Source organism: Mustela erminea, chromosome 17 (assembly GCF_009829155.1).
Source record: "Mustela erminea isolate mMusErm1 chromosome 17, mMusErm1.Pri, whole genome shotgun sequence".
NCBI classification, from domain to species: domain Eukaryota; kingdom Metazoa; phylum Chordata; class Mammalia; order Carnivora; family Mustelidae; genus Mustela; species Mustela erminea.
Window position 1 is genome coordinate 37,825,565 of NC_045630.1, and position 24,003 is coordinate 37,849,567.

At 48.9% G+C, this 24,003-nt stretch overlaps 2 protein-coding genes across 5 annotated transcripts; one reads left to right on the plus strand and one right to left on the minus strand.

The window, feature by feature from the left end:
- The first annotated feature begins 1,999 nt into the window (after positions 1 to 1,999).
- On the plus strand, positions 2,000 to 19,344 carry FCMR (Fc fragment of IgM receptor). 4 transcript variants are annotated; one of them, XM_032317379.1, is made up of 9 exons: positions 2,013 to 2,200; positions 3,680 to 3,781; positions 10,316 to 10,651; positions 11,356 to 11,487; positions 12,504 to 12,726; positions 14,407 to 14,537; positions 14,905 to 15,060; positions 15,335 to 15,393; positions 17,662 to 19,310. In XM_032317379.1, exons 2-9 carry the CDS (start codon positions 3,763 to 3,765, stop codon positions 17,836 to 17,838), a joined length of 1,233 nt encoding a protein of 410 aa, XP_032173270.1. In that variant the 5' UTR covers positions 2,013 to 2,200; positions 3,680 to 3,762; the 3' UTR covers positions 17,839 to 19,310. The 4 variants fall into 4 exon arrangements, with proteins under 4 accessions (XP_032173269.1, XP_032173270.1, XP_032173271.1 ...); XM_032317380.1 differs by having other exon boundaries at positions 2,014 to 2,200; positions 3,680 to 3,774; XM_032317378.1 differs by lacking the exon at positions 3,680 to 3,781 and having other exon boundaries at positions 2,000 to 2,200; positions 17,662 to 19,344.
- On the minus strand, positions 19,054 to 23,152 carry IL24 (interleukin 24). The gene is made up of 5 exons (XM_032317382.1): positions 22,881 to 23,152; positions 22,073 to 22,135; positions 21,054 to 21,212; positions 20,512 to 20,586; positions 19,054 to 19,640 (listed from the first exon to the last, which is right to left on the minus strand). Exons 1-5 carry the CDS (start codon positions 23,139 to 23,141, stop codon positions 19,557 to 19,559), a joined length of 642 nt encoding a protein of 213 aa, XP_032173273.1. The 5' UTR covers positions 23,142 to 23,152; the 3' UTR covers positions 19,054 to 19,556.
- Positions 23,153 to 24,003: the final 851 nt, after the last annotated feature.

A 24,003-nucleotide genomic window follows, 5' to 3' on the forward strand; every position in this document is an offset into this window, starting at 1 on the left:
CCATACATTCTGCACACATTTGCACACTCACAGACGTATGCCACACGTTCACACATCACATCACACACCACCATTCACACATCACATCACACATGTTCACACATGCAACCTGTTAACACCCACCTTCCACACACCCACACACCCTGCACACATTCACACACTCACAACCACACATTCACACATCACACATGTTCACACACACGTGTTCACACCCACACATCACACTCAGACACCCCACACATATTTGCATACTCACAACCACACATCACTTATGCCACACACACAACACATACATTCACATACTCACAACCATATGCTACACATTCATACATCACATCACACACATTTACACACTCAGTCATGCATCTCATAATCACACCTCACATGCCACACACACATTTTACGCCACACATCATATACTCACACACTAACCTGTCACACATGACACGTTCCCATGCCATTCCTCCCACTGTCCCACATGGTGTGTACGTCACACACAGTCACACATCAGTCATAGAGCACTCATTGCTCACATACCACACACCCACATCTACACACAATCACAGCACACAAACACTACACATTCACACACACACACACAAACACACACACAAACCCTGTTAGGCCCACTGTCACACACATGTCACATTCTTTCTCTCCAAGGCAGTCTCAGGCCTTGAGCCCAGTGAATGGCAGAGCCCAGGAGTGGGACAGCTGTGGGAAACTGGGAAGAGTCCTCTGAGTAGGCTAGGGTGGAGGCCAACCCGAACCAAGACCTCTGGTGGTCATTCACTGACTAGAGTCCTTAGGCCTGTCCTCTGCCACCTTGGCCCAGTTCGTGGTTGGAGGAAGTCAGAACCACAGTAGCTCTGTGCTGGTGGAAATCCACGTAGGGGCGGGGAGGGCAGGCTGCCCGCCCACACACCCATTTCCTCTGCACCTGCTCTGGGCCTCCCATGCAAATTCTACCGAGGATGTTTTCTTTTTGTGTTTTGGAGAGCATGTGACAAATAGGGGGTGTGGGTCCAGGGAAGAGCAGTGTGCACAGGACCACTGAGAAGCCTTCCCAGAAAAGAGGTGAGAAGCCTCAGTCCTCCATGGGCTCTAAAAGCTGTAGCACCTGGAGGTGGGAATGTTGGGAAGCCACCTATAATGTCACCACCAGGAATGAAGCCCTGGGGATACCCTCTTAAGGATCAGTCCCATGCATCTCCACAACAAAAGATTCTTCAACCACCCCTATGACCATGGCTCCTGCTGGGCCTTGTGAAAGCCCTGTGATATACACAGGGCAGGGACCATCCCTATTTATCAATGAGAAAACTGAGGCCAGATGCTAGTAAGCACCAAGCCAGGACCAGAAACCACATCTTCTGACTGGAATCCAAGGCTCTGTCTGTGACACCTTGTGACCAAGGGCCTCAACATTTTGTTCTTCTCCATCAGTCACTGGGCCTCCCCCGATGGTCTGTTGGGTGCTTGAAGGACAGCTCTGCTAGGCTGTATGACTTTCGGCACTGTCACATCATCTCCTGGCAGTCCAACCTTCATTTTCTAGATAAAGAGATCAAGGCTTAGAGAAAGGGAGTGATTCCTCAAAACCTATGGTTAGGAGTCCCACATAGTAGGTGCTCAAAATTATTTCTCATATAAGTTCAAGGTCTACAACCAGAATCTTCTGACTTCAGGCCGAAGCTTCTATCCATATGGTCTTCTGCAGGTGGAGAAAATTGGTGATAAGTCTCTTTTGTCCCAAAGGCAGGGATAAAGCAAGTGACTGTGGTTCCGAAGTTAACGAACAGACATAAAGCGTGAGGACCTCCAAGAGAAAGTCCCCAAGGCAAAGAAATAGTATACCTGAGCATTTCTAGTAGCATTCAGGAGCTGCCTTGAAGCTCTTTGAACCCTGGTGACCCATTCGCCCTCAACATAACATGTTTTCTTAATTCCTAACTTCCTCTGTGGTTTGCTGGTATTTTCTTTTTTAGTCTAAGACTAGTTAGCAAACAAGACAAGTTGTCATTTCCTCATTTTCAAGCCTTGCTCCTCGTGGGGCCAGAAATCTCTTTCAAGCTCCAGATTGTAAAGGTTTCCTGGGTGAGCAGTGGGTCTCTGCTCTGGTCTTCAGGGGCTCTTGGATGGGACCTTGCTCTGGAAGGAGCCATGGACCTCTGGCTTTGGTCACTTTGCTTCCTGCCAGGTAAGTGCCATGGGAAAACACCTCGCATATCTTAGGAGGTTCAAATTGGCCACAGGTAGGGGAGTTGTGGGCCATCTCTAGCTCTGCTATTCCTGGATGGGTTTAGTTGCAGACCAGTACCTAGGGCAGAATAAGGATGGAGACCATGTGAGGGCCTCTTGGGAGGCCCTCCCCACTCTCTGCTAGTGCTCCTCTCTCCACTCCAGACACAACTCTTGTGGGGCTCAGGTGTTGACTCATGAGAGCTGAAGGTGTCACCCCTCCTAGACACATTAGCCTGATAATGGGGGATTTTAAAGCAAGTGCCTCCAAATTCCTTTCTTCCTACCTCTACATTCTCTTTCTTTGGGTCTCTTTCACTGCTCATTTTCAACTTCAACTTTATTTGTTTATTTTTTAAGATTTTATTTATTTATTTGACAGAGAGAGAGATCACAAATAGGCAGAGAGACAGACAGAGAGATGAGGAGAAGCAGGCTCCCCGCTGAGCAGAGAGCCCAATGCGGGACTCAATCCCAGGCCCCTGGGATCATGACCTGAGCCAATGGCAGAGGCTTAACCCACTGAGCCACCCAGGTGCCCCTCAACTTCAACTTTAAATGAAGCCTCCCTGATCCATTCAGTAACCCTAGTCCATTGCCCAAATTCCATGTATTAATTTACAGCTACCTTCTAGGAACCCCCACTTCAATATCCCACGAAGATCTGAAATGCAACATGCCTAATACCTTACTTCAGGTTCCTCATTGGTCTCCAACAAACCGACCAATCTATCCATCTTAACTATCTCTGATATCAGCTACAGAATGCAGAATGGTTTTTTTGCCACCTCTTCCCATTTATCCCGACGCAGACTTTGACTCAGTCAATGGCCAATTCATGTAGTTTCTGGATTAGTATTACCAGAAGGAGCATCAGTGGCAGTCTCTATAAAAAGGTAACAGAGGGAATGGAAGGAAGAGAACACACAGTCATCCCATAACTGTCTTTCCCACTTCTTTCAACCTGGCTCGCCCACAGCACCAGATTCCTCTTCCTAATGCTTGACTCTAATTCTAGGAGTGCCCTTCCCAGCAACCTTCAATGGTTCCCACCTCCTACAAACTCATCCCTTGCACTCCCCTTTTACTCTCTGAGCTTACCACAACCCCCTGAACTTTCTAACCTCCAGCCAAAGAGGAGTCCTTCTTGAACATGTGCTAGACATTCTTGCCGCCATGTCCTTCCTCATGCCATTCCTTCTGCTGGGAACACCCCTCCTCTCAGCTTCACCTTTTATCCTTCAAAGTCTACCTCATCCTCCTCCTCCTATTCCTTTTAATAACCCTTTTCAGACCCCATCTTCTGAATCTCCATAACTGACCTCATTCTGTTTTATATTGTGACTTGGCATATATTCACTTCATTTTGTTGATGAAACAGTAGACTCCTGGAGGGTCAACATTATTTTCTTATTCATATTTTCTTCCTTCCTGATAGCTTGAATATGGAAGAAAGTCAAATATTTGTTGAGTTGAAGATTAAAAACCCCTAAAAATCTAAGGAAATGCAATTTTAATGAAATGTCAGACTCTGTACATGGTAAGCAAAATGTCAGACTCTGTGGGAGATAGTAGGACTTAGGTGAACCAGTTGATGGTTAACTAAACTTAGGCCTGAGAGGAGAGAGGGGTTGGTTGGAAGTAGAAGATCTCTAACAGTGAAGGGTACTTCAATTGTACCACTGCAGTCTGCCCCAAGAAATACCACCATTCTAGCTGGGCCAGAGTGATCCCTGCTCTGGGTCCAGAACATCTTTCTTTTGTGCCCTTCCCCAAAGGGTGAGGAGTTCACAGACCCAAGGAGATTGTCCACCTCAAGCCCCATTCATGTCCCCTCTTCTAAACCTCAAGTTTCCTGTCCAAATGACTCTGGGCCCACTTTTCATGACTGTGTGAGCCTCTATCCTGGGTCTTCTATCCTAGTATTCTAATTCTATAGAAGAGTCACCACAGGTGGCCATTCGGAATGAGATGGGTGGAACTAATACACATAAGCTGGGTTATCCGTCATGTCCATACCAGGACCTTTGTGGTGTGAACAGGAGCCAGGCATGAGAAAAGAAGGGAGATGGGACAGAGGTGAGGAATGTGGGGAACATTATTCCCAAACAGAAGTGGTTTAGAATGGACATCTAAGGAGCATGTAAATTTGCCAAGATGAGGTATAGAACACACTTTTTTCAACAGTTCATTAGCTTTATTTATAACTCTAAAATACTTAGACATTATTTGCACTTCTGTCCCAGGTTGTATAAATGTTGGGGTGGTCCTGGTTCCCAGGAACCAGGTCTAGGTCCCAAGCCATAGGCCATCGTGCCTGGAGCCCTAAATGTATTTCTGTAATAAAGCAAGGCAGTATTACATGTTGGAGGCGTTCAAATCTTTTTTTACCTTGACCCCCAAAATAATAATACATACACTTGATGTTGTGGCTGGGTCCATGCTTGTGCACACACACACGCACACGCACGCACACACACACACACACACATACACCCTTAAATTTATTCTTGATTTTTTAATATAGTATGAGAATGAGTTTTGGACTTCTGCTGCTGGATAGATGCTGGTGTATCTTCTGAAACAGGAAGCGCTTAGAAGAAATAGGTTTTGAAAGAGAAATCAAGAATTATTTTTGTTGTTGTTGTTTGTTTTGCCATTCTAAGTTTGAAATACATCTCAGATATTCAAGTAGTTCCAAGTGGAGATATCAGAAAGGTGAGTCTAGGGAAGACAAGCCTGGAGGTCAAGGTTCTGGAGAAATCTACAGAGAGCTGGCGTTAGAAGCCATGGGCCTAAATGAGCTTGTGGGGTGGGGGGAGTAAGGGAAGACCAAGTAAAGAACCGGCCCAAGTTCCAGGCCCTGGGGGAACCCAACCCTGAGAGGTGGGTAGAGATGGAGAAGAATGTAGGGCAATTGGAAAGGAGCAGTCATTCAGAACGTGGTGTCAGGGAAGCCACAAGACATAAGTGTTTCCAAGTAGAAGGGCTCAGTTCCCTCAAATGCTGCCAAGAGGCAAGTAAAACAAAAACACCAAATGTAAGGAAAACTTGGGGAAAAAGGAAATTTGGGGAAAAAAGGAAACTTTTGCTGAACTTGACCAGCAGTTCTAGTGGACTCTTGGAGACAGACTCTGACAGGTGTGGGTGGAAGAGGAAGTAGTAGGAGGCGTGGAGATGGAGTCCGTGAGTGTGACGACTCGTCTGAGGAAGAGAACAGAAGAGGGGTAGCAAACAAGTAAACGGAGGGTTTTTTCAGCACAGACATTATCAGAGCAGGTGTGTAAGCCACGGCAGTGAGGGCGGAGAGGAGACCAACGGTACCGGGAGGAGGGAGGGACAGCAGCCCCGGACAAGTTCTAAAGAAAGTGAGCAGGACAGACTCGGGACGGGCTCATGGGAGGAGAGAGGGCACTCCACTCCTCGTGACAGGACAAAGAGCAGACCGCCGGCCTGGACACACATGTTGGGTATGCAGGGACGGGAAACTGTCAGACATTTCTCATTCTTTTTTAAAAATTCACACCCCATCTGACAAACATAAAAATCTCAGGCCAGCTTCCTTCTTCCAGACGTAATTCTGCTGTGACTTGAGTTGACAGGGTTCTCATCACCTGCAAAACCGTGGCTACAGAACCCGAAGTCTACCTCCAGAGCACCACCCCAGCCAAGGCCCTGTGGGCATTCACCGTGTTTCTCATCATGGAAATAATGTGTTTTGCCCCATACTCCAAATACACACACACACACACACACACACACACCACGCACACACACACAAATATGTACAAATATACACACACACACACTTATATCCAATTATATGTTGAGAGGGACTTTTCAAAGCACGTATATCCCTGTCCCCTACCATCACCATGAAAACCAAGTCACCAACTTAGAGATCAATGCCACTGACTGAGGAGTCCCTCTAAAATACCAATATTTTGCAGGGTGGGCCTTAGGCACCTCTTCCACCCCTCCCATTAGTCCCCAGAATCTGTACTTGGAAATATAGCCATATAGTTTGGAATTGCAAAATTCAAGGGCTCTTAGGATGCTTATTTTAAAATGCAGGTGCACAGGCCCCGCCATAGATAAACGTAACCACCGCGCTGAAGGGGGGGATCAGGTCGACTGTAACCCTAGTAAGTTTCTCCAACACGAATCTGATGCACATGGAGCATAAGTTCTATTTTTTTAAAAAATATTTTATCTCTTTATTAGAAAGAGAGAGAAAGAATAAGCAGGGGATGGGTAGGGGCAGAGGGAGAAGCAGACTCCCGGCTAAGCAGGCAGCCCGACGTAGGACCCCATCCCAGGACCCTGCGATCATGACCCAAGCCAAAGGCAGATGCTTAACCAACTGAGCCATCCAGGTGCCCCTTTGCATAAGTTCAAAGCCAGGATGTTCTATCTGTCTTTTCTCTCTTTGGGGAAATCTGCTTTACTAAGCCTTGGGTGTGGGCTAGGAGCTCCTATGAACTCCACAGAGATCTGGGCTCTGGCCATTTCACATGTCACTGACTCGTGCTTCCTTGGGACCAGAGATCATTGTAGCCAGCAGCTTTTCCTGTGTTTCATCCATTCAGAGTTCACACAGTAAGGATGCCTTAGTCTGTTCTGGCCGATTCAATAAAATACCATAGACCGTGCGGCTTTAACAACAGATATTTATTTCTCGCAGTCCTGGAAACTAGAAGCCCAAGATCAAGGTGCCGGCAAATATTGTCCTTGGTGACAGTCGTCTCCCTGGCTTACAGACCGCCCCCATCTCCTTGGATATCCACATGGCCTCTTCTGGTGTCCTTGGAGGGAACGAGAACACTAATCCCATTATGAGGGCTTCACTAACCTCGTCTAACTCTGATTACTTCCCAAAGGCCCCACCTCCTAGGACTGTCACATTGAAGGTTAGGGCTTCAAACCGTTAATTCTAAAGGGACATAAGCATACAGCCCCTAACCGAGGATCTGGGTAAGCCAAGGCTTTACCCGAAGCTCATCCCTGAGCAGAGGGAGGCCACTGGAAGTGTCTGCGTAGGTGGAGGTCCCCCTCTGGTCTGTCTTGCCCCTGCCCACCCTACAGCATCTTGCTCTTAGGAAAGCAGCATTCTCTCCCCTTTCTGGCTGGGTTGGTCCAAAAATACATGTTCACCCGCAGGTGCTGAACCTCACACACAGGTGCAGGCTGTCTGGTCACACAGGGTAATTCCCCCACCCCTTGACTGGGTCTTTGTCTTTTGAATGGGTCACCCTTCCATCGCCATGTTCCAGTCATGAGGCTGCCTCACACACCTTAGTTTCCGGCAGGCTGGAAGCAGGGTTGGATTACTCGTGTGAGGGCCACGGCCGATATCACGTGTCTGGCTGGCCCCTGTGCTTCTCCCTGCCCCGTGGGCACCAGCTATGATGCTCTCAGACTTGAACAGGCTCCTGTCAATAGTCCCCGCCCAGCACCTCGCCCCCACTCACACCCCCATGCTGGTTTCAACCTCTTCACTGTTATCCACGCCCTCCGGTCTCTCCAGAATGTCCTCCTCGGCTCTCTCTCCGCCCACCCGGAAACCTCAAGCCCTGCTTCTTTCCTTGACTTCCCTTCTTGCCTTTCCTCGCCTTACTAAACTCATCGGAGCTATTCTTAATGGGGTCGGCGGATGAATTTCCAGAAATTCATCAACCCCTCTGTGCCTCCACGAACACGCCATGTTCTCTCTGCGACCCTCGCCGCTTTGGGGGCTGCACTCACTGCCTGGAAGAGTCTCTCCTCCTCCACGCAAGACCCCTGACCCCTCTCCCATCCCCCCCCAACTCGCACATTCCTATTCCTACTCCTATTCCCTCTTCCCAGAAATACGTGGACATTCATCGGCTGGTAATTCATCATACTTGGACTTAGCCTCCTCTCCAGCTGACCCAACAGCATGAGGCCTGCCTTCTCTCACCCCGAGCATAAGCGCTTTGATTTCAGGGACTCGTGAGCCATGATGTATCCCTCCCTGCGTCACCCCCTCCCTGCACGCACAAGGCGCATACGCCTGGGCGCATATGCACGCACATTGACACACTCCCTTGTGCTCTGCCCGTGTTCCCTGCTTCAGGGAAGGTGCTCATCCCTCTCTCGGCCATCCTTCATGCCCAGTCTTCCAGGTCACCATGGAGACATCACTTCTTTTTTTTTTTTTTTTTAGGAATAAAAACATTTTATCTTGTGTATTCAGAATCACACACAAATTACCTTTACAGTTCAATTTACTATATAGCAGTCATTCGGGTTTTATATTTTCAGTTAAATTCTGAACTGAGATTACAATATTATAAAAAAAAAGAAAAGGATTATTACATTAATTCGTACTTTTTAGCACACCAAATTGAAATACATAAGTTCAAACTTCAGATTTATGTGAACAGTCTTCAAATACAACAGGGACATTTCTTAAGGTTACCATCTCATTCACATGTGAAATTTACAACTCTGAGCTGTTAGACATAGAACAACTCTCCTATGAATATGGCAGAGCTGACATGCCACGAAGCCCAAAGCTGTATAGTCAAGCCAAGGACTCAAAGTCGTACCATCTTCTAAAAGGTCTGCCATGTCTGGACCACAAAACACAACATGTAAAGAAGGCTGGGAATAATTCCTCCTCTTTATTACGGTTAAAAAAAGTTCCATGTAGCTTGTAACTTTGCATAAAACCCCATATTATACCTTGGCAAAGTCCAAGGGTAATTATAGATGACAATGGATTAGGGTCTTAAATTTAATTATTAGAACCCATGAAATTCAAATGGACATCAATCAAATCAAAAAATATTAAGCACCTACTGGTTTAGATTAAAATTTATTAGAGATTCATGATCAATTACTTTCCACCTTGAAATCAAGGTATAAAAACCAGCTATTAAGTGCATTCCAAACTTCTCCTTGTGATTTCAGACTTTAGTAGGAGTTTGTTTTGTTTTAGTTACGCTTAGTTTCTTGTTTCCCATTTGTTCAGCTTAGTAATTTTAATTCTTTTCATACTAAAATTTTGTGACTGGGGGAAGGGAGTTAGTGTTACTGACCTGACGGTTGTCGCCAGGAGTTTGCGTTGTTCACTGCTAGTGTATTAGTAATCCTAGATCTCAGAATCACAATCACAATTAGTAATCCTAGATCTCAGAATCACAATAGTAATAAAATAACTTACTCTATGTTCACATGTGGAATTTCTGTCTCCCAAGAGGAAATGTGACTTCACTTTGGTGCCAATGGACAGAAAATTCTACCTGTGGAGACATCACTTCTTCCAGAATCCCTCCCTCATGCTACACCAGCCCTCCGCATGCCCTCACTGCTTCCTTCCTCATAGGGCACGCTGCGTATTTCCGGCGTGGGCTTTACCCCGCTGTGCTGGTGCTATAGTGACTGGCCGTTTGTATCGCCCACCAAAGGAGTCACTCTGTGCATGGAGGGAGGCCAGCAGGCTTCCTGCCACATGAAAGGCATTCGATAAATGTTCTGGTTTTGTTTTGTTTTGTTTTTTAATGATTTAACAAATGAAACTGAGGGTGAACAGTTCTTTTGGCTGAGTGGATCTGAGCAAAACAGAATTGTCAGGAAACCTCCTGCAGCAAAATCGCACTGTGCCTCCCAGCTCCACACGAAGTCACTGCAGCACTACGGGCTGTGTAGGGTCGCCGTGGGAGAGCCTCTCTCCTGGGAGTAGGGCAGTACTTTGACTATATTCTTAGGGGGTTGGTGTCTGGGAACTTATGGGTTTGGGTTTGAATGAGGTTGAAGGTTATGTTAAGGCTTAGGCTGGGAGAGATCTGCTTGGAAGCCAGGCTTGGGTCAAAGGGACCAGGGCATAGAGCCAGGCTGAGGACATACATAGGGTTAGGGATGAGGCCAGGGCTAGAGATCAGAAGAGGGCTGGGGCTAAGGACCAGCTGAGGCTTGGGCTGATGATGAGATGTGGCTGGAGCTAGGGATGAGTGCGAGGCTGGGCAGGGGCCTGGTTTGGAAATAGGGATGGGGTTGGAGTTGTGGTTGGGAACGGGGCTTCCTCTACGTTAACTCTCTCTCCCTGCAGTGGCTGGGGCTCTGAAGATCCTCCCGGAAGTAAAGATGGAGGGAGTGCTGGGTGGATCCATTACCATCGAGTGCCCGCTTCCCCAGATGCATCTAAGGCTCTATCTGTGCCGGGAAATGGCCAAGACTAGAGGCTGTGCCACCGTGGTGTCCAGCAAGAACTTTGTCAAGGAAGAATACAAGGAACGAGTCACCCTGAAGCCTTGTCCAGATAAGAACCTGTTCCTCGTAGAGGTGACAGAGCTGACCAAGAGCGATAGTGGGGTCTATGCCTGTGGGACAGGCATGAACACAGACCAAGGCAAGACCCAGCTAGTCACCCTGACTGTCTTCAGTGGTAGGTGTCCCAGGCTCAGTGCACCCAGAAAATGTCTTCACATGTGACGGCTGAGACAGCCACCGGTCCCCCAGACTCCTGCTATTGCCATGTTAGCCAGTCCAAAGATACCGGTTGAAACCTCACAGTCCCCCCAATTTCTGGTCCAAACCATATGAAAGGAACAAGACCAGCACTCTTCTTACAACACTTACTGTGCTGTACTGTATCCATCCCACCCAAGGCCTAAGAGGAGTGGGGATTTAAGATTGAGGAGGGGCTCTGAGACAGGAAGAAGTTAGAAGCGAAAGGACATAATTGGCCTACACAGTTGCCCCATAAGAAATATCAGGGACAACTATTAAGGAAAGACAGTCATTTTTCAAGCCACATTTGTAAGCCAAACTTGGTACTTTATAATCGGATCCTTTCCATATGTCTTCTGACTCCCACGTTCTTCCATTCCTCCACTGATTTCCTAATCAAATGCAGCCTCGAATCCCAGTGGTGGTTAGTGCAAAAGTTGGCTGAGTGAAGGCGAAAGAGAATTTCTTTTGGGGAAGTCTCTAGTCCGCTTCTTTTTGTGCTCTTCTTGGTGGATTCTGCCGTCCTCCGCTTGCTGCCATCCACCCTGGCTTGGTCAGCTTCAACTCCTACTGACATCCCCTTCCCCAGGTCTCAGTCTGGTCTTAGAGCCCACAGGTGTGTTCCGCTTGCCTCCATAGAGTATGAGCCATTCTGGGAAGAGGAGCCGATGCCTGAGCCCCCACCTTGGCTTCACAGATTTCTACACATGCCGGTGCCCCCTTGGCTCCAGATGCCTGCACGTGACAATTCTTTTGAATTTGTACCTAAAGGTCAGTTCGTCAAAGCTAAGGTGGGAGAGGAGGTGGGAGAGATGATGTGGCATTGTGACAGTGGAGGAGGGGGGATGCGTTCAGTTCATCGAATGGTTGGCAGAGTACAGCTGAGTCTCAGATGTGTATTTCCCTGTCTTGGGAGAGGGTACCTCCGTAAGATCAGCATCCTATGTCCTTCAAGCCCAACCTAAAGCCTTGTCCACTTGGCACTAACTGCAGGACTTACACATCACCACCAGGTGGCACCACAAGTAATGAAGTCTGTGCTCCATTCACAAAATCTTCGTTCTTTTATGAATGACTTACAGAAGCCAAGACTGGGCAGAACTTTTCCAGCCAGAGGTCCTGATGCCTCCTGTTCCCCAAAGGGCCATCTACATTTGCTGGAATACAGTGATTTTAACGATTCCATTTTGCAATAAAAGACTGATGATTATACTAATTATACTATAATTATATACTGATGATTATACTAATGATATCTTACATTCCTATATCCTTTTCCTGTTTTAAATGCATTTTGACATGCAATATTTCCACCACATATTCACATATATCTTGTGAGGTAGATACATGAATTGAACAATTGATACCCTGGAGGACTTTGCTAGAGAGATAATATAATTGAGTGTACCACATACCCAAGGTTGTGACTGATAGGTGTAGGATGGAGAACAGGCAAGCACACAAATACAGCATAGGGTAGAGTGGGGATGGAACTACAAACAGGATTTTCCCCATGCTCAGAGGAGAGCAAGCTCTTCTGCCTGGGAACTCCAAGAAGTCTTCCTGGAGGAAATGGCATTTGAAGCAAATATATTTAGAAAAATATATAGAATAGCAAATATACTAGGTGTAGAGGACATGCTAAGAAGGCATTTTAGCCATGAAGACTTCAAGTACAGAGTCTAAGTAAAGAGAAGGAGTGTGTTCAGGAAAGAGAGGGTGACCTAATCCTGCTGGAGACTAGAGTGTGTATAGGGAAAATCACTTATTTCTGCTATCTCCTGCAGTTACCACACCAGCTGAAGGGACAGAGGCCCCTCCAGAAATCCACTCCTCCCCGACCACCCCAACCTCTCACTACCTTCGAGTTTCCAGAGCGTCTTCAGTAGCAGCTGCCAACCCACCAACCTTCCTGCCATCTACCAGAGCCTCAGAGACCTCAGCTCCGGAGGGGCTGCTTAAGCCCCAGACAGCCAGCTACAATTACCACACCAGGCTTCACAGGCACAGGTAAGAGGTCTCCACCACCCAGAATGGGCTAGAGGTCGGGCAAAGTAGTCAAGAGGTAGGAGACCCACTGAACTCTTCTCACAACATCTGCCAACAGAGACCCTTCTTGTCTTTAGGCCCCTGTGGGCCATACTACCTATGAGTGTAGCACATTAGCTCATTAGTCCAATGACAAGAATACAGTTGGCAATGCCCCAGCAGGAGATCCTGTAGGAAGGAGACCCAAATCTTTAAGTTGCTCAGCATTCATTCAGATCTGCTTTGATGCGGAACTGAATAAGAAAAAAAAACTAATGATGAAAATATTAACTATTCAATTGATTTCATCTGTTTTCTTTTGCTTTTTCAGTGTGGCTAGGATATTTAAAATTACATGTGTAATTTTAACGTAGTATTTCTACTGGAGGGCACTGGTCAAAGACTGGGGCACACCCAGGAAAGTGCTGCAATGGATCACTAGGGGGCAGCATTAGAGCAGCCTCCAAAGAAAACCTGTAAGAATTGGAATTATTTTTGCCTAAGCAAAGACAAGCATGTTGGTGAGGAAAGGGACCTCCAGCATCATTTGTGTTTTATAGATGAGGAACTGAGGTCATCAGAACTACGTGTTTTCAAATAGAACCAGGACTCCTGATTCCTAGTTCAGTAGACTCCACCAGCCGGCCAGTGGAGAACTCAAGTCAGTTCAACCAACATTTTCTTTCTTTATTTCCTTTTTTTTTTTTTTTTTTTAAGATTTATTTATTTGAGAGAGAGAGAGAAAGCACAAATGGGAGGGGAAGAGAGAGAGGGAGAGACAATCTCAAGCAGACTCTGTGCTCAACACTGAGCCATCTGGGGGCTCACTCTCACGACCCTGAGGTCATGACCTGAGCTGAAACCAAGAGTCAGAAGCTCAACTGACTGCGCCACCCAGGTGTCCCTCAACCAACATTTTCTCAGTTTCTACTATCTGCCAGGCATTGTGCTCTGTCCTGAAAAATGTAAGAACGATGAAAACATGAAATATCCAGGTCTTCTCTTACTAACGCCATTCTGACTGTAATAAGTGTTGTAATCCGTACAAACACAAGAGCTGAGGACAGTGAGAAAAAAATAATTCTAGTTTTCCATGGTTGCAAGAGAAAATAGAACTGATGTACTCACCCTTTAAGGAAAGTAAAATTTCAATCTGTAAACAACATGGAGGGAAGACCTTTTAAGCAGAGGGCACCCCATGTGAGAAACAACTTTTCCACTGTTATAAGAAACTTAATTTGCTTAGTATTTGCACTAATCTTGTAAAGAAACTGAGATGCAAACAGAGGGGAACTGACATTTACTGATTGCTGCTTGGACCAGGTGCTTTCCCTTCTTTATACCTACAATTTTGTTTCATCCTTGAACTTCCGTGAAATAGGCTTTACTCTACCCATTTCTCTGGAAATGAGGCTCAGCGAGGTTCGGAGACTGATTCAAGATCACACGGCCAGTAGAAAGCTGAACCTGAATTTATATCCGGGTTTCATGACTCCAATAGACAAGGCTCTTTGAGGGTGGGGTGGGGAGAAGGCTTTTTTAAAGAAAGGGGCCATTTCCCAAAAAGCCATTTCCCAAAAAGTTGGCTATTTGGGAATGCTGCCTTAAACCTCCCTCCCTCCCAGACCTCTTCCTTCCCTCTCCCTCTCCTTTCTTCCTCAGAGCCTTCCACCAGGACCCCTTGCCTGGGTTGGAAGGCCAAGGATTTCACATCCTGGTCCCCACCACCCTGGCCCTCATCCTGGTGGCACTGCTGGGGCTGTTGATGAAAAGGGTCATCCAAAGGAGAAAAGGTGAGCGGCTGGGGGCTCAGTTGGAACAAGGCGAGTTGTGAGAAAGGCCCATTCAGACTCCGCTGGAAGCCCACCCCCCACCCCCAGCTTCCCCAAGGGAAAACTCAGGAGCTTCAGATGGGCAACCTGTGGCACGAGAAACGTGGCAGGGGGTCTACGGTCTGGAAAGGGGGATGGGGACGTGGAGGGCGGCCTGGGGCCTTTGGTCTTCCGTGTTGGGCCAGGCTGTGGCTCATACATTCAGATCATCTCCACGGCAGACCCGGCCAAGCGCCCCGGGGAGGGAGACAGCCCGTAGTTTCCGGGGACCCGAGTGAGGGGGACGGTGGCTCAGGGCCCCTGACACCTTTCTCCTCTTCCCGGGCAGCCCTCTCCAGGCGGGTCCGCCGAGCGGCCGTGAGGATGCGCGCCCTGGAGGCGTCCCAGCGGCCCCCGACGCAGCGGCCCCGCGCCTCGCAGCCGCCGCGCTCCCAGAACATCTACAGCGCGTGCCCGCGGCGCGCCAGGGCGGCGGACGCTGAGGGTGAGCCGGGGGCCGGACGCCGCGGGGACAGACGGCCGGGCCGGGCGGGGGCCACGCGGAGCGAGACCCTTGAGCACCAAGCAGCCGCAGAAATTGCGTGGACTCCGAGGCTGCGCCCGAACCCCTTGCCTCCGGGAACGCCCGCACCTCCGCTCCGGCTCCGCCTCCCCAGGACTTCCGGCGGGCCGGGGGCGGAGCCGGGGCGGGCCAGGGGCGGGCCAGGGGCGGGCAGGGCCGCGGCCACGCCCTCACCTTCGTCTCCTGGTCTCCTTAGGTGAGGGGGAGGTACCTCTCCCAGGCCTCCGAGCGTCGGCGCCCCCTGCCACTCCGCAGGTAAGCTCTGCCCCGCCCCTGCTTGGCATCTGCGGCCGGAAGCCGGCTCTAGACCTGGGCTGGACCCTGCGGGGAGGCGGCTCCCGAAGCTGCGCGTTAGCCGGAGGGCACGGCTTTCCCAGCAGCTCCTGGGCCCCGAGTCTGGGAAGAAGTTGTGTCAGTTTCCTCCTTTGAGGGTGTCGGTGGACTGAGAGTCCAACGATCGTGGTAGACTCCGTTACCTGGCTTCTAGCCATGGGGTAAATTGGGGGTTAGTAGAGGCGAGGGATGGCAATTCTACACACGAAGGGCTTTCATGTGAAAGAGCTGCGATTTCCAGGAGGTCTTAGGGATTGGAATCTACCCGTTTTACTTCAATATGAGGGAGAACTTTCTAGTAAACTCTTGTCGATGAGAGGAGGCACTTTGCCCATCACTAGAGGTACTAAGCCTGGCCTAGAGGATGACTTGGCGGACAGATGTCAAGACGTAGAGGATTCAACCCTTGGCTGAGGCGGAGTCCTCTGGAAATCTATGAATGGCCATAGAGAACTCCTGTGTCTGTGGATACCCATTGGTAGACAGGTAACAAGTATTTGAACTGTCCATTCATTTTTGCTTATCCAAATTAAGAAGAGAAACTATTTTATTCTCTGAAGTAGCCCAGAGTAGTTAAAAACTAGTACTACTATTGCCCCAGGAACCAGGAAAAAACTAAGCTTGGTGAATGTCCTAGTTTTAATTGGAGTGTTGACAAAGCTAATGCAACAGACCCTAAACCACAGGGCTTACGAGATGGAAGCCTGTTTTCCTCCCAAGTTAAGGCAGGGGACCAGGAAGTGGTGGCCAAAGCCACCAGGTCATCCAGGGACTCAAACAATTTCTGTCTTGTTGCTCGACTATCCTCTGGAGTCTCGTCTGGTCCACCATCAGTGCTCAGTCACAGCCTTATGTCTCCATTCCAGCCCCAAAGAGACAGCAAAAGGTGTTTCTTTAAGACCATGACCCTGAGGTTTCATGCATCCCATCCAGTCACATCCCATTGTCCATAGCCTAGTCATGCAGCCACACCTATCTTCAAGGGAGACTGAGACATGGACCCCCTAACTGGACAATTGTGTGCCTTGCTAAAAAGGTACAGTGATGCCCAGTAACCAGTAACAGCTCTGCCATAGTCACCTCCAGCTTCCTGACCTTGCCCTTACCCACCCCTGCTAGAGAAGGTTCGTAGTAGCATAGGTATGGCCCAGCAGCACCATCTACCATGACACCAGCCCTTTCCTCTTGAACTTCCCTGCTGCCACACACACCCTCACCCAAGCCTGTACTTTGCTCCCATCTTACACTTCCTCCCTGCTTGAAACTCTCATTCCCACTATTAGGGATAAAACTCTTGACCAAACCAGTCCACCACAAGGTGTGTATGGTTAATGGCTCAATATTTTAGCTTTCATAGGGAGCATCTTGATTTTTCAAGCAGAATAAATTAATCTTAGGTGAAGGACGGTGACAAGCAGTGGGAGATATATCTTTGAAACACGTTGCAGCTCATTCTTTCTCTGCTAACGTTCACAAAGTAGTAGTTGCTTTCCATGACTGAGCACTTCCTGAGTGCCACCATGCTCATGGGCCCGAACTTGCAGTTCTCAGCACTTGTATTTCAATACGTGACTCTCCCTCCTGAAGCCTTGTTGGGTGGATGTTATAATAATTGTGCAGTGTTGGAATCAATGCACAGTGCTATCTTCCCCCAAGCTGACCCATCCTGAAAGCAGATGACCCTGAAGTTTCTTTCCGGGGAAGAGGAGTACCACTGTGCCCAAGTAGCCTACGGCCTTCCTCCTCTTCCCTACCCAGCCCCTTCCTGGAATGTACTGTTATGCCACATCACAGCCTCTCTTAGTCCTTACAGAGGTGCAAGGGATGACTCACCGTGCTTCTGAATAACTCCCTAAGAAGATGCATATTTATTCCACAAGTCACACTGTCTAATCCCAGAGGGGAAACTCCTCTGGCAGCTGAGTCTCCTTCAGACCCATGCTTAGCCAGGTGACTTGAGCCCAAACCCCATTTAAGGCATTTCCTGCCCACATTAGATTTAAGTGGTTTCCAGTTATCTTCGGTGAGACGCCACCTGAAACTGCCCAAGGCAGAGCCACCTCTGTGTCTTTGCCTTCTAGAAATCGGCAACCATGCACATGCCCCCCATTGCCCACTGTGAAAATCTATCTGGAGAGATACTAAAATCACCCTACTCAGATCCAATGATGCTTGTATGCTGTTTCCCAGGTATCTGAAGCTCTCTGGCTCCATGCCCCGTCTCTGAAGACCAGCTGTGAATACATGAGCCTCTACTTCAAGCCTGCTGCCAAAGCGGAGGACATGGATGCTGATGATTATGTCAATATCCCCTGTCTGACTCATCTAGCCAGCTGTCCCCCTGGGCCCAGACCCTGGTGCCAATGAGTCCTGTCGAGCTGCTGGATTCCAATACTTGCTCTGTTTCCAGAGCCCTCATCACCTCCCATGCCAACCTTGAGTCTCATTCCTGTGTCTCCTGAGAATAGCTCAGTAACCTCTCCCAACTCTTCTCGCACCCCTCTGGAGCCCCCTGTGGTTTTCAAGTGTGCCCTGGGCACATGGAGCATTTGTCCCAGTACCAACTGCTTCCTCTCCAAGCCATGGGATTCAAAGAGTATCTTCAATCACAGGGTCTTCGCTGCCCTGGCTCTTGACTCATGGCATCCGGCTGGAGATAGGCATAGGTGTTGCTTCAGGAGACTTTCTCAGGCTTGGGTGTCACACCAGTAGAAGGCTCCTGGACCTTCTAGTGAGACCATGCCTGAGTCCTGTGAGTTGGTTGATATGATGAAAGGTTGTAAATTTTCAGAGCCGAGGCTTGTTAGTGTCAGCGCCCCTAAATCCTTTATACTGTCTCCCTCCCTTGATGTACACAAGTGCTGTGACCCCAGTGTCTCCCCTCTTTTAAAAATAGGATAGCTTGTGTTATCTCTTTATCTTCCTTCCATGGCTTAGCAATGATATTTGTGCACTTTGCGTTGGTCTGTTTTGGCCATCCCAAACCGTTAACATCTCTCTGCATTCAGAAATGCCGCCTCATCTCTTTGCCAGGTAACTTCTGGCAAGGTAGGGAGGAAAGTGGCTTCTTGGAGGGCCTACCACTCTGCAAAAGCACTTATGTCATGAAGGGAGAGATCGCCCACCTCCTGCATAGACCTTCTCTTGAGTTTTCCAGGCAAGGGCATAGGCAGACTGAAGTCAACTACAAAGTTCAGCCAGAGCTCGGGACTAGGGATCACCCCAGTCTTGCTGTTAGGAAAAAGACCTTTCCTGGAGGCATATCTCTGCCTTACCAGCACTTGCCCACACTTAGGAAGAAGAGGCTGTCAGAACTGGGTTTCCTGCTTCTTATTAGCAGGGAGTGGCATCAAAGATTGGACGGTCATGTGATGACACCATTAGCCGTGTCAGCTTGACGATGACACCCTCTCCAGCAGCAAGTAAGAATAAGTAGTATAAGAAAGGAGGGCCCCCAAGGAGAAGGGATGGGGAGAAGGGGATGGGGAGAAGTGAAATGTTTAGTGAGCCTGCTTCATGCCTGGCCCTTAGCCTGTATCTTGTATCTTCCATCATTTGCATTCCAAACGGATGCCCCTCACCTCCTCCCTGCTGTGTTCCTGCAGATCTCATGGCAATATGGTTTCTATGTCCTGAAGTGCAACTTCAGCACTTCCTTGTTCCTCAATCATTCAAAGACAGACCAAAAAAATCCAGTTTATTAAGCATTTACTTAGCGCTTATCCACTGCCCCCCATGGTGTAAAGCATCATGGAGGATAAAAAAAGAAGCATGGGGCACAGTCCTTGCTGCCAACACAGAACTTACAGTCTGATAAATAAATACGGCATCGATTAAAACACTGATAGAAATTAAATAGAGTTGTAATAAATATAGAAATCTACTTTGTAGATTATTCACAGCATCCAAGAGAACCTTCCATGACTGTCTTTGGGGCCACTTCAAGAAAGAAGTCTTTGAGGATAAGCCTGGCCAAGAATGATATCCATCGTCAAAGGGGTGAAGTGTTCAGAGAACATCACTGGAAGGGATATGGCACATTCAAAATGACATGGGGAACAAGGAGGGTATCCTGGTGTTGGCATTCAGAACTGGTAGAATTTCTCCATCCAGGTCAAGAGAATGTCCACTTCTCCAAAGGCTTTGGTCTGGGCTGATTGGATGTCCAACTAAAGAGAAAAGAGAGTTGAGGGTCTACCGTATTAGCCACAGGAATAAGTTTCCTTGCCATCCTGTACTCCTGGAGCTCGCTGTGTCAGCTCTGGGATGGCCTCTGATGAGGGCACCCACCCATCACTTGTTCCTCCGCAAGGGTGTGGGAGGCAGTGAGGACCAAGGGACCAGTGAGTAGCAGTGGGCAAGGAGCAAGGGAAAGGCACCTGGAGCTCCTAATAACAAGAACTATGGAATCCTAGTGTGAGGTGGATTTTGCCACCTCCCGAGTTTACTATGCAGATGAAGAAACTGAGGTCCAGTTGCTCCCCTTCCTGTGTATAAGATTCCTCTTCACCATTTATTTTTACACTGATTGCTCTGTTCCTCAAAAAAGTGATCAAAATCATTTATTTTTTGGAGGGGTCTGCAGATGAAATTTGGATTTTCTTTGTTGTCTTTATTTGGGAGATGGTAATATATTCTCCCTTTTTTTCTCACAAACTAGACCATTTGAGCATTATGGAAAATACTGCAGATACGTAGCACGTGTTTGGGGTTGGGGCGCCCCCTTCAGCCTCCAGTTGCCCAGCTCAAGTGATCATAAAACTTTCCCAGGGAAAAGTCCTTCATAAGGAAATCATCTCGTAGGGAAATAGAAATGCACTTCAATAGGAAAACTGGCACAAATATGGATCGTGTCGTTTGTGGAGCTTGTGTAAAGTAGATGACAATTGATGCAAATATCCCTGTGGGTGTGCAAAATTAGGTGGCTTTGGGGTATGCCTGGTGGGGTCACCTGCAGTGAGTTCTGCATGAGACACCCATGTGTGATGGTTCAGGCTAGTCTACTGGTGGATAGGCAGGTTCTCAAATCCTGGCCTTTACCTGTTTAAATGCTCTCTGGAACAGTAGAAACCGCCGGCGTGCACTCTCACTGATAGAAAACATGTCGTTTTCCTGCTGGATAATAGGGGGGTAAAATTATGCCAAGTGTTGGGTAGCAGCAAAAGCAAGCCCCCTCCCCCTCCTTCCTAGTGATGCCAGCGCAGTGTCCCAGACCAACTCTGAATCCCATATTCTCAAGGTAGCCCTTGCTGAACTCCCACCGTGGTGGGGACTGACTCCTTTCATTTTCACAGCAATCTGGTCACGTAGCATGATTATCTACATTTTATACATAAGGAAAATGAAGCTCAGATATGTAGACTGCTATGTAAAGGGTTTTCCAGCTGGTTAGAAGCAGACCTGAACTTGAATCCAGAACTACTCATTTCAGAATCCAGAGCCCGTGCTCTCTCCCGTGACACCATTGAATCCCTGTCATGCAATAAAAGCATGGATAGCAAGGACTGGATAAGGGAAGGGAGGATGTCTTCTCAAAATACGTCATTTCCCATGGGCCCTGGTCACAGCATTGTTCTACTCACACTGGGTTGCAGTTTTGAGGCGATGACAAAAAAGTTGTTGGCCAGAGTTGAGAATGGCTTCCGGATCCTGGAGTCAGCTGCCTTACCCAGATAGCCTTTGAAAATGGTATTCAGGTAAAACTTCAGCAGGGTACGGATGAGGTAACAGCTCTCGACGTCCTGGGGAGGATCTGGGTTACTGCGGAGCCGAGCCTTCCCCCCACCATGGCCCTAGGTGAACAACCCATGTGCCACATGAGGCAAGATAAGCACACAGAGAAAGAGATCTTCTAGGAGAGGCTGACCAACATTAAATCTGAAGGAGCCTTCAGGGGCACGCAGAGCGGCACCCTTGGTTGTTGGGAGGAACCGCAGACCCAGAGAGGACAGACCCACAGCCAGTCAGTGGCAGACACAGACCTCGGTCCCAGAAGTCCTGATTCCCCATCTGTTTAATGTCCTTTCCTCTACACTACATGGCCTCTCTAATAGCTGTGTTTGTGTAGGGTTGGGTGCTGGACCGGAGAAAGCACCCGGCACTTGGTGGTTCAGAGTTGAGATTCCAGGGAAAGAACTGGAAAGAGAAATGAAGAAAGAAAACTAACAACTTGGAACACAGGGATTGCACTCAAGCCCCCTTGAGTGCCAGAGGAAAGCTCAGTGCCTTGCGGGGACCAGGGCTCAGTACATGCACTCGCTGACTGCCTAGCTGGGTGTGGGGATGACGGTAATGAGTGAGAAAGAAGCATGGGAACCAATGAGACCAAAGCAGGTGTGGAATCCTGGTGGCTCTGGCTAAATGGAGAAAGATGCTTATGAGCCTCAATCCGTACCACCCTCCATGTCCCCATACACGCATACCCACGTAACCCAGACAAGGGGGTGATGACTCAGACGTTTACTTCTCCAGCTCCTTGCCCAGCCCTGTCCTGTGTAGGCTCAGTCCAGGCAGAAGTGGTCTCTATCAGCCTCCCCTCGACCACCCATAGGAGACAAGCCACCAGACACAGAGGCATTGTCTTTCCCCAGTGTCTGATTACCGAAACGTTCTGCAGAATCTCCTTCCGTAGCAGCCGGACACTCGTGATGTTATCCTTAGCTTGCTTTGGGAATAGAAAGAGAAGATGCATCCAGGTTGAGGGACAACACAGAAACCAACCACGCAAATACATGCGGGTCCCCAGTTCTATCCAGTCTGAGATCTCAAAGGCCAGAAAAGCCAAGGGAGGACCCAGGAAGGGCTGAGCTGAGGTAGGCCCCCCAGAGGGTGAGGGTACAAGTTTCCAGCCACAGAAATCACTAAGCTTAACCCTCAGAGGCAGATGGAATCCCAGGAGTTCTCAGAGCCTTGGTGGGGGACCTGTTGTTTCCCTCGGTCAGAAGGAAATAAGCCTATTTGGTTTAAGAATGAGTAGGGGCAGGGTTTTACCCCCATTTTCTGTGGGGGTTGGCATGGAGTGGTGGTTGCATGTTTGAGCTGCCTCTTGCCCTTGGAACTTCCCCTCAAGCAGCCGTATCCTCCAACTCTGTTTATAGCCAAAGTGTCCCTGTGAGAAAGGCGCTTTAAAGCCAGTATGAGCACCGATCACCTTTAGCACCCGGAGAAATTCTCAGTCATGTTTCACCAGCGGCCCCTCCCAAAAAGAGCATCAACCACTCTTTTTACCATTAGCTAAAGCCTTGTTTCCTCATGTGCAAAAAGGAACGTATGCTTGTGATGCCTCTGATTTCAAAAACTTATTATATAGGAAAATAATCAGCGAGTTGCAAAGGGCTCCGTAATCACAAAATAGCCTGCTGCACTCACGGGAACCCCTGCAGCAGCGTCCAGAGCCACACCTCACTCACCACAATGTCCTTCACGGCCCAGAAGGCCTCCCAGAGTTCCTGGAGGACTACACCCTCCACTCGGCAGGGTCCAAACTGGAATTCTTGGCCCTGGACCCCTGGACCCTGGCTGCAGAGAAGCAGGGTCAGACTCAGGCCAAGGAGGGCAGTTGTCCGCCCTGGAAAGCCCATCTGCCGCGAAGGAGGGAACAGGAGGAACCTGCTGGAAGAAAAGGAGGCGTCACAAGGTACGTCGTAAGGTAGGACTTCTGCCCCGGCCATAGCACACCCAGATTAGTGCTCCTTGGCTCTCCCTGGGCCACGTACGGGGACACATGGATGTGAAATCTGATACCAGAGTAAGTTCCCAGTTTAGAGTATGGCAAACGTGTGGCCTTGCTGGGGTGTGCTTGGGTGGGGCGCGGGTCTTTCTGCCCCTCCATCTCATACCACTGGTCTCGCTGTCTCTCTGCCCTTCCCCACCATGCCCACCCACGTCCCCAACACCCAACGCCTCCCTCCTTGCTCTATGACCGTTCTCTCCAGCCAGGAATTGGCCAGTCAGAATTGAACCAAGAAGAGTGAAGAAATGGGGGGCAGGAGGCTTATAGAGCCAAAGAACATGCGTAGAGCATTCTCCAAACTCGGGAGCGTAGGGACCGGCAGGTCTTTTCTCCTCCTCAGGAGAGGACCATCCCGATGCCTCATCACCAGGGAGCCAGGGGATTAGTCTTGGCCCACAGGGAGGGGCTCAGACGGCAGGTTAGGGTCACACACTCGCTCGGCCACCTCAATTGACCGACTCACCCCTGACTCGAAGAGTTAAGTTTTCAGGTAACCGCACAAACGGGAGGAATCAGATTTCCAAGTGAATCACCTTGAAAACCTCCCACTGAAGCACCAGTGGGATGACGGTCTCGAAGAGGCCCCAAGCTAGGGGACGGACAGCCACCCACTCTCTGTTTGTCACACCCGCGTGCAGACAGTTTCCTCTCCCGGCTTTCCTTGCCCTTTGCTTTTCTTCCTTCCTTCTTTCCTCTCTGCTTTCTCCCTCCCTTTCTTTCTTCCTTCCTTCCTTCCACAAACATTTAAGGACCTGTCTTACTCGGGGCACTGGTTTCACACCTGCAGCCCCTCGATTCCA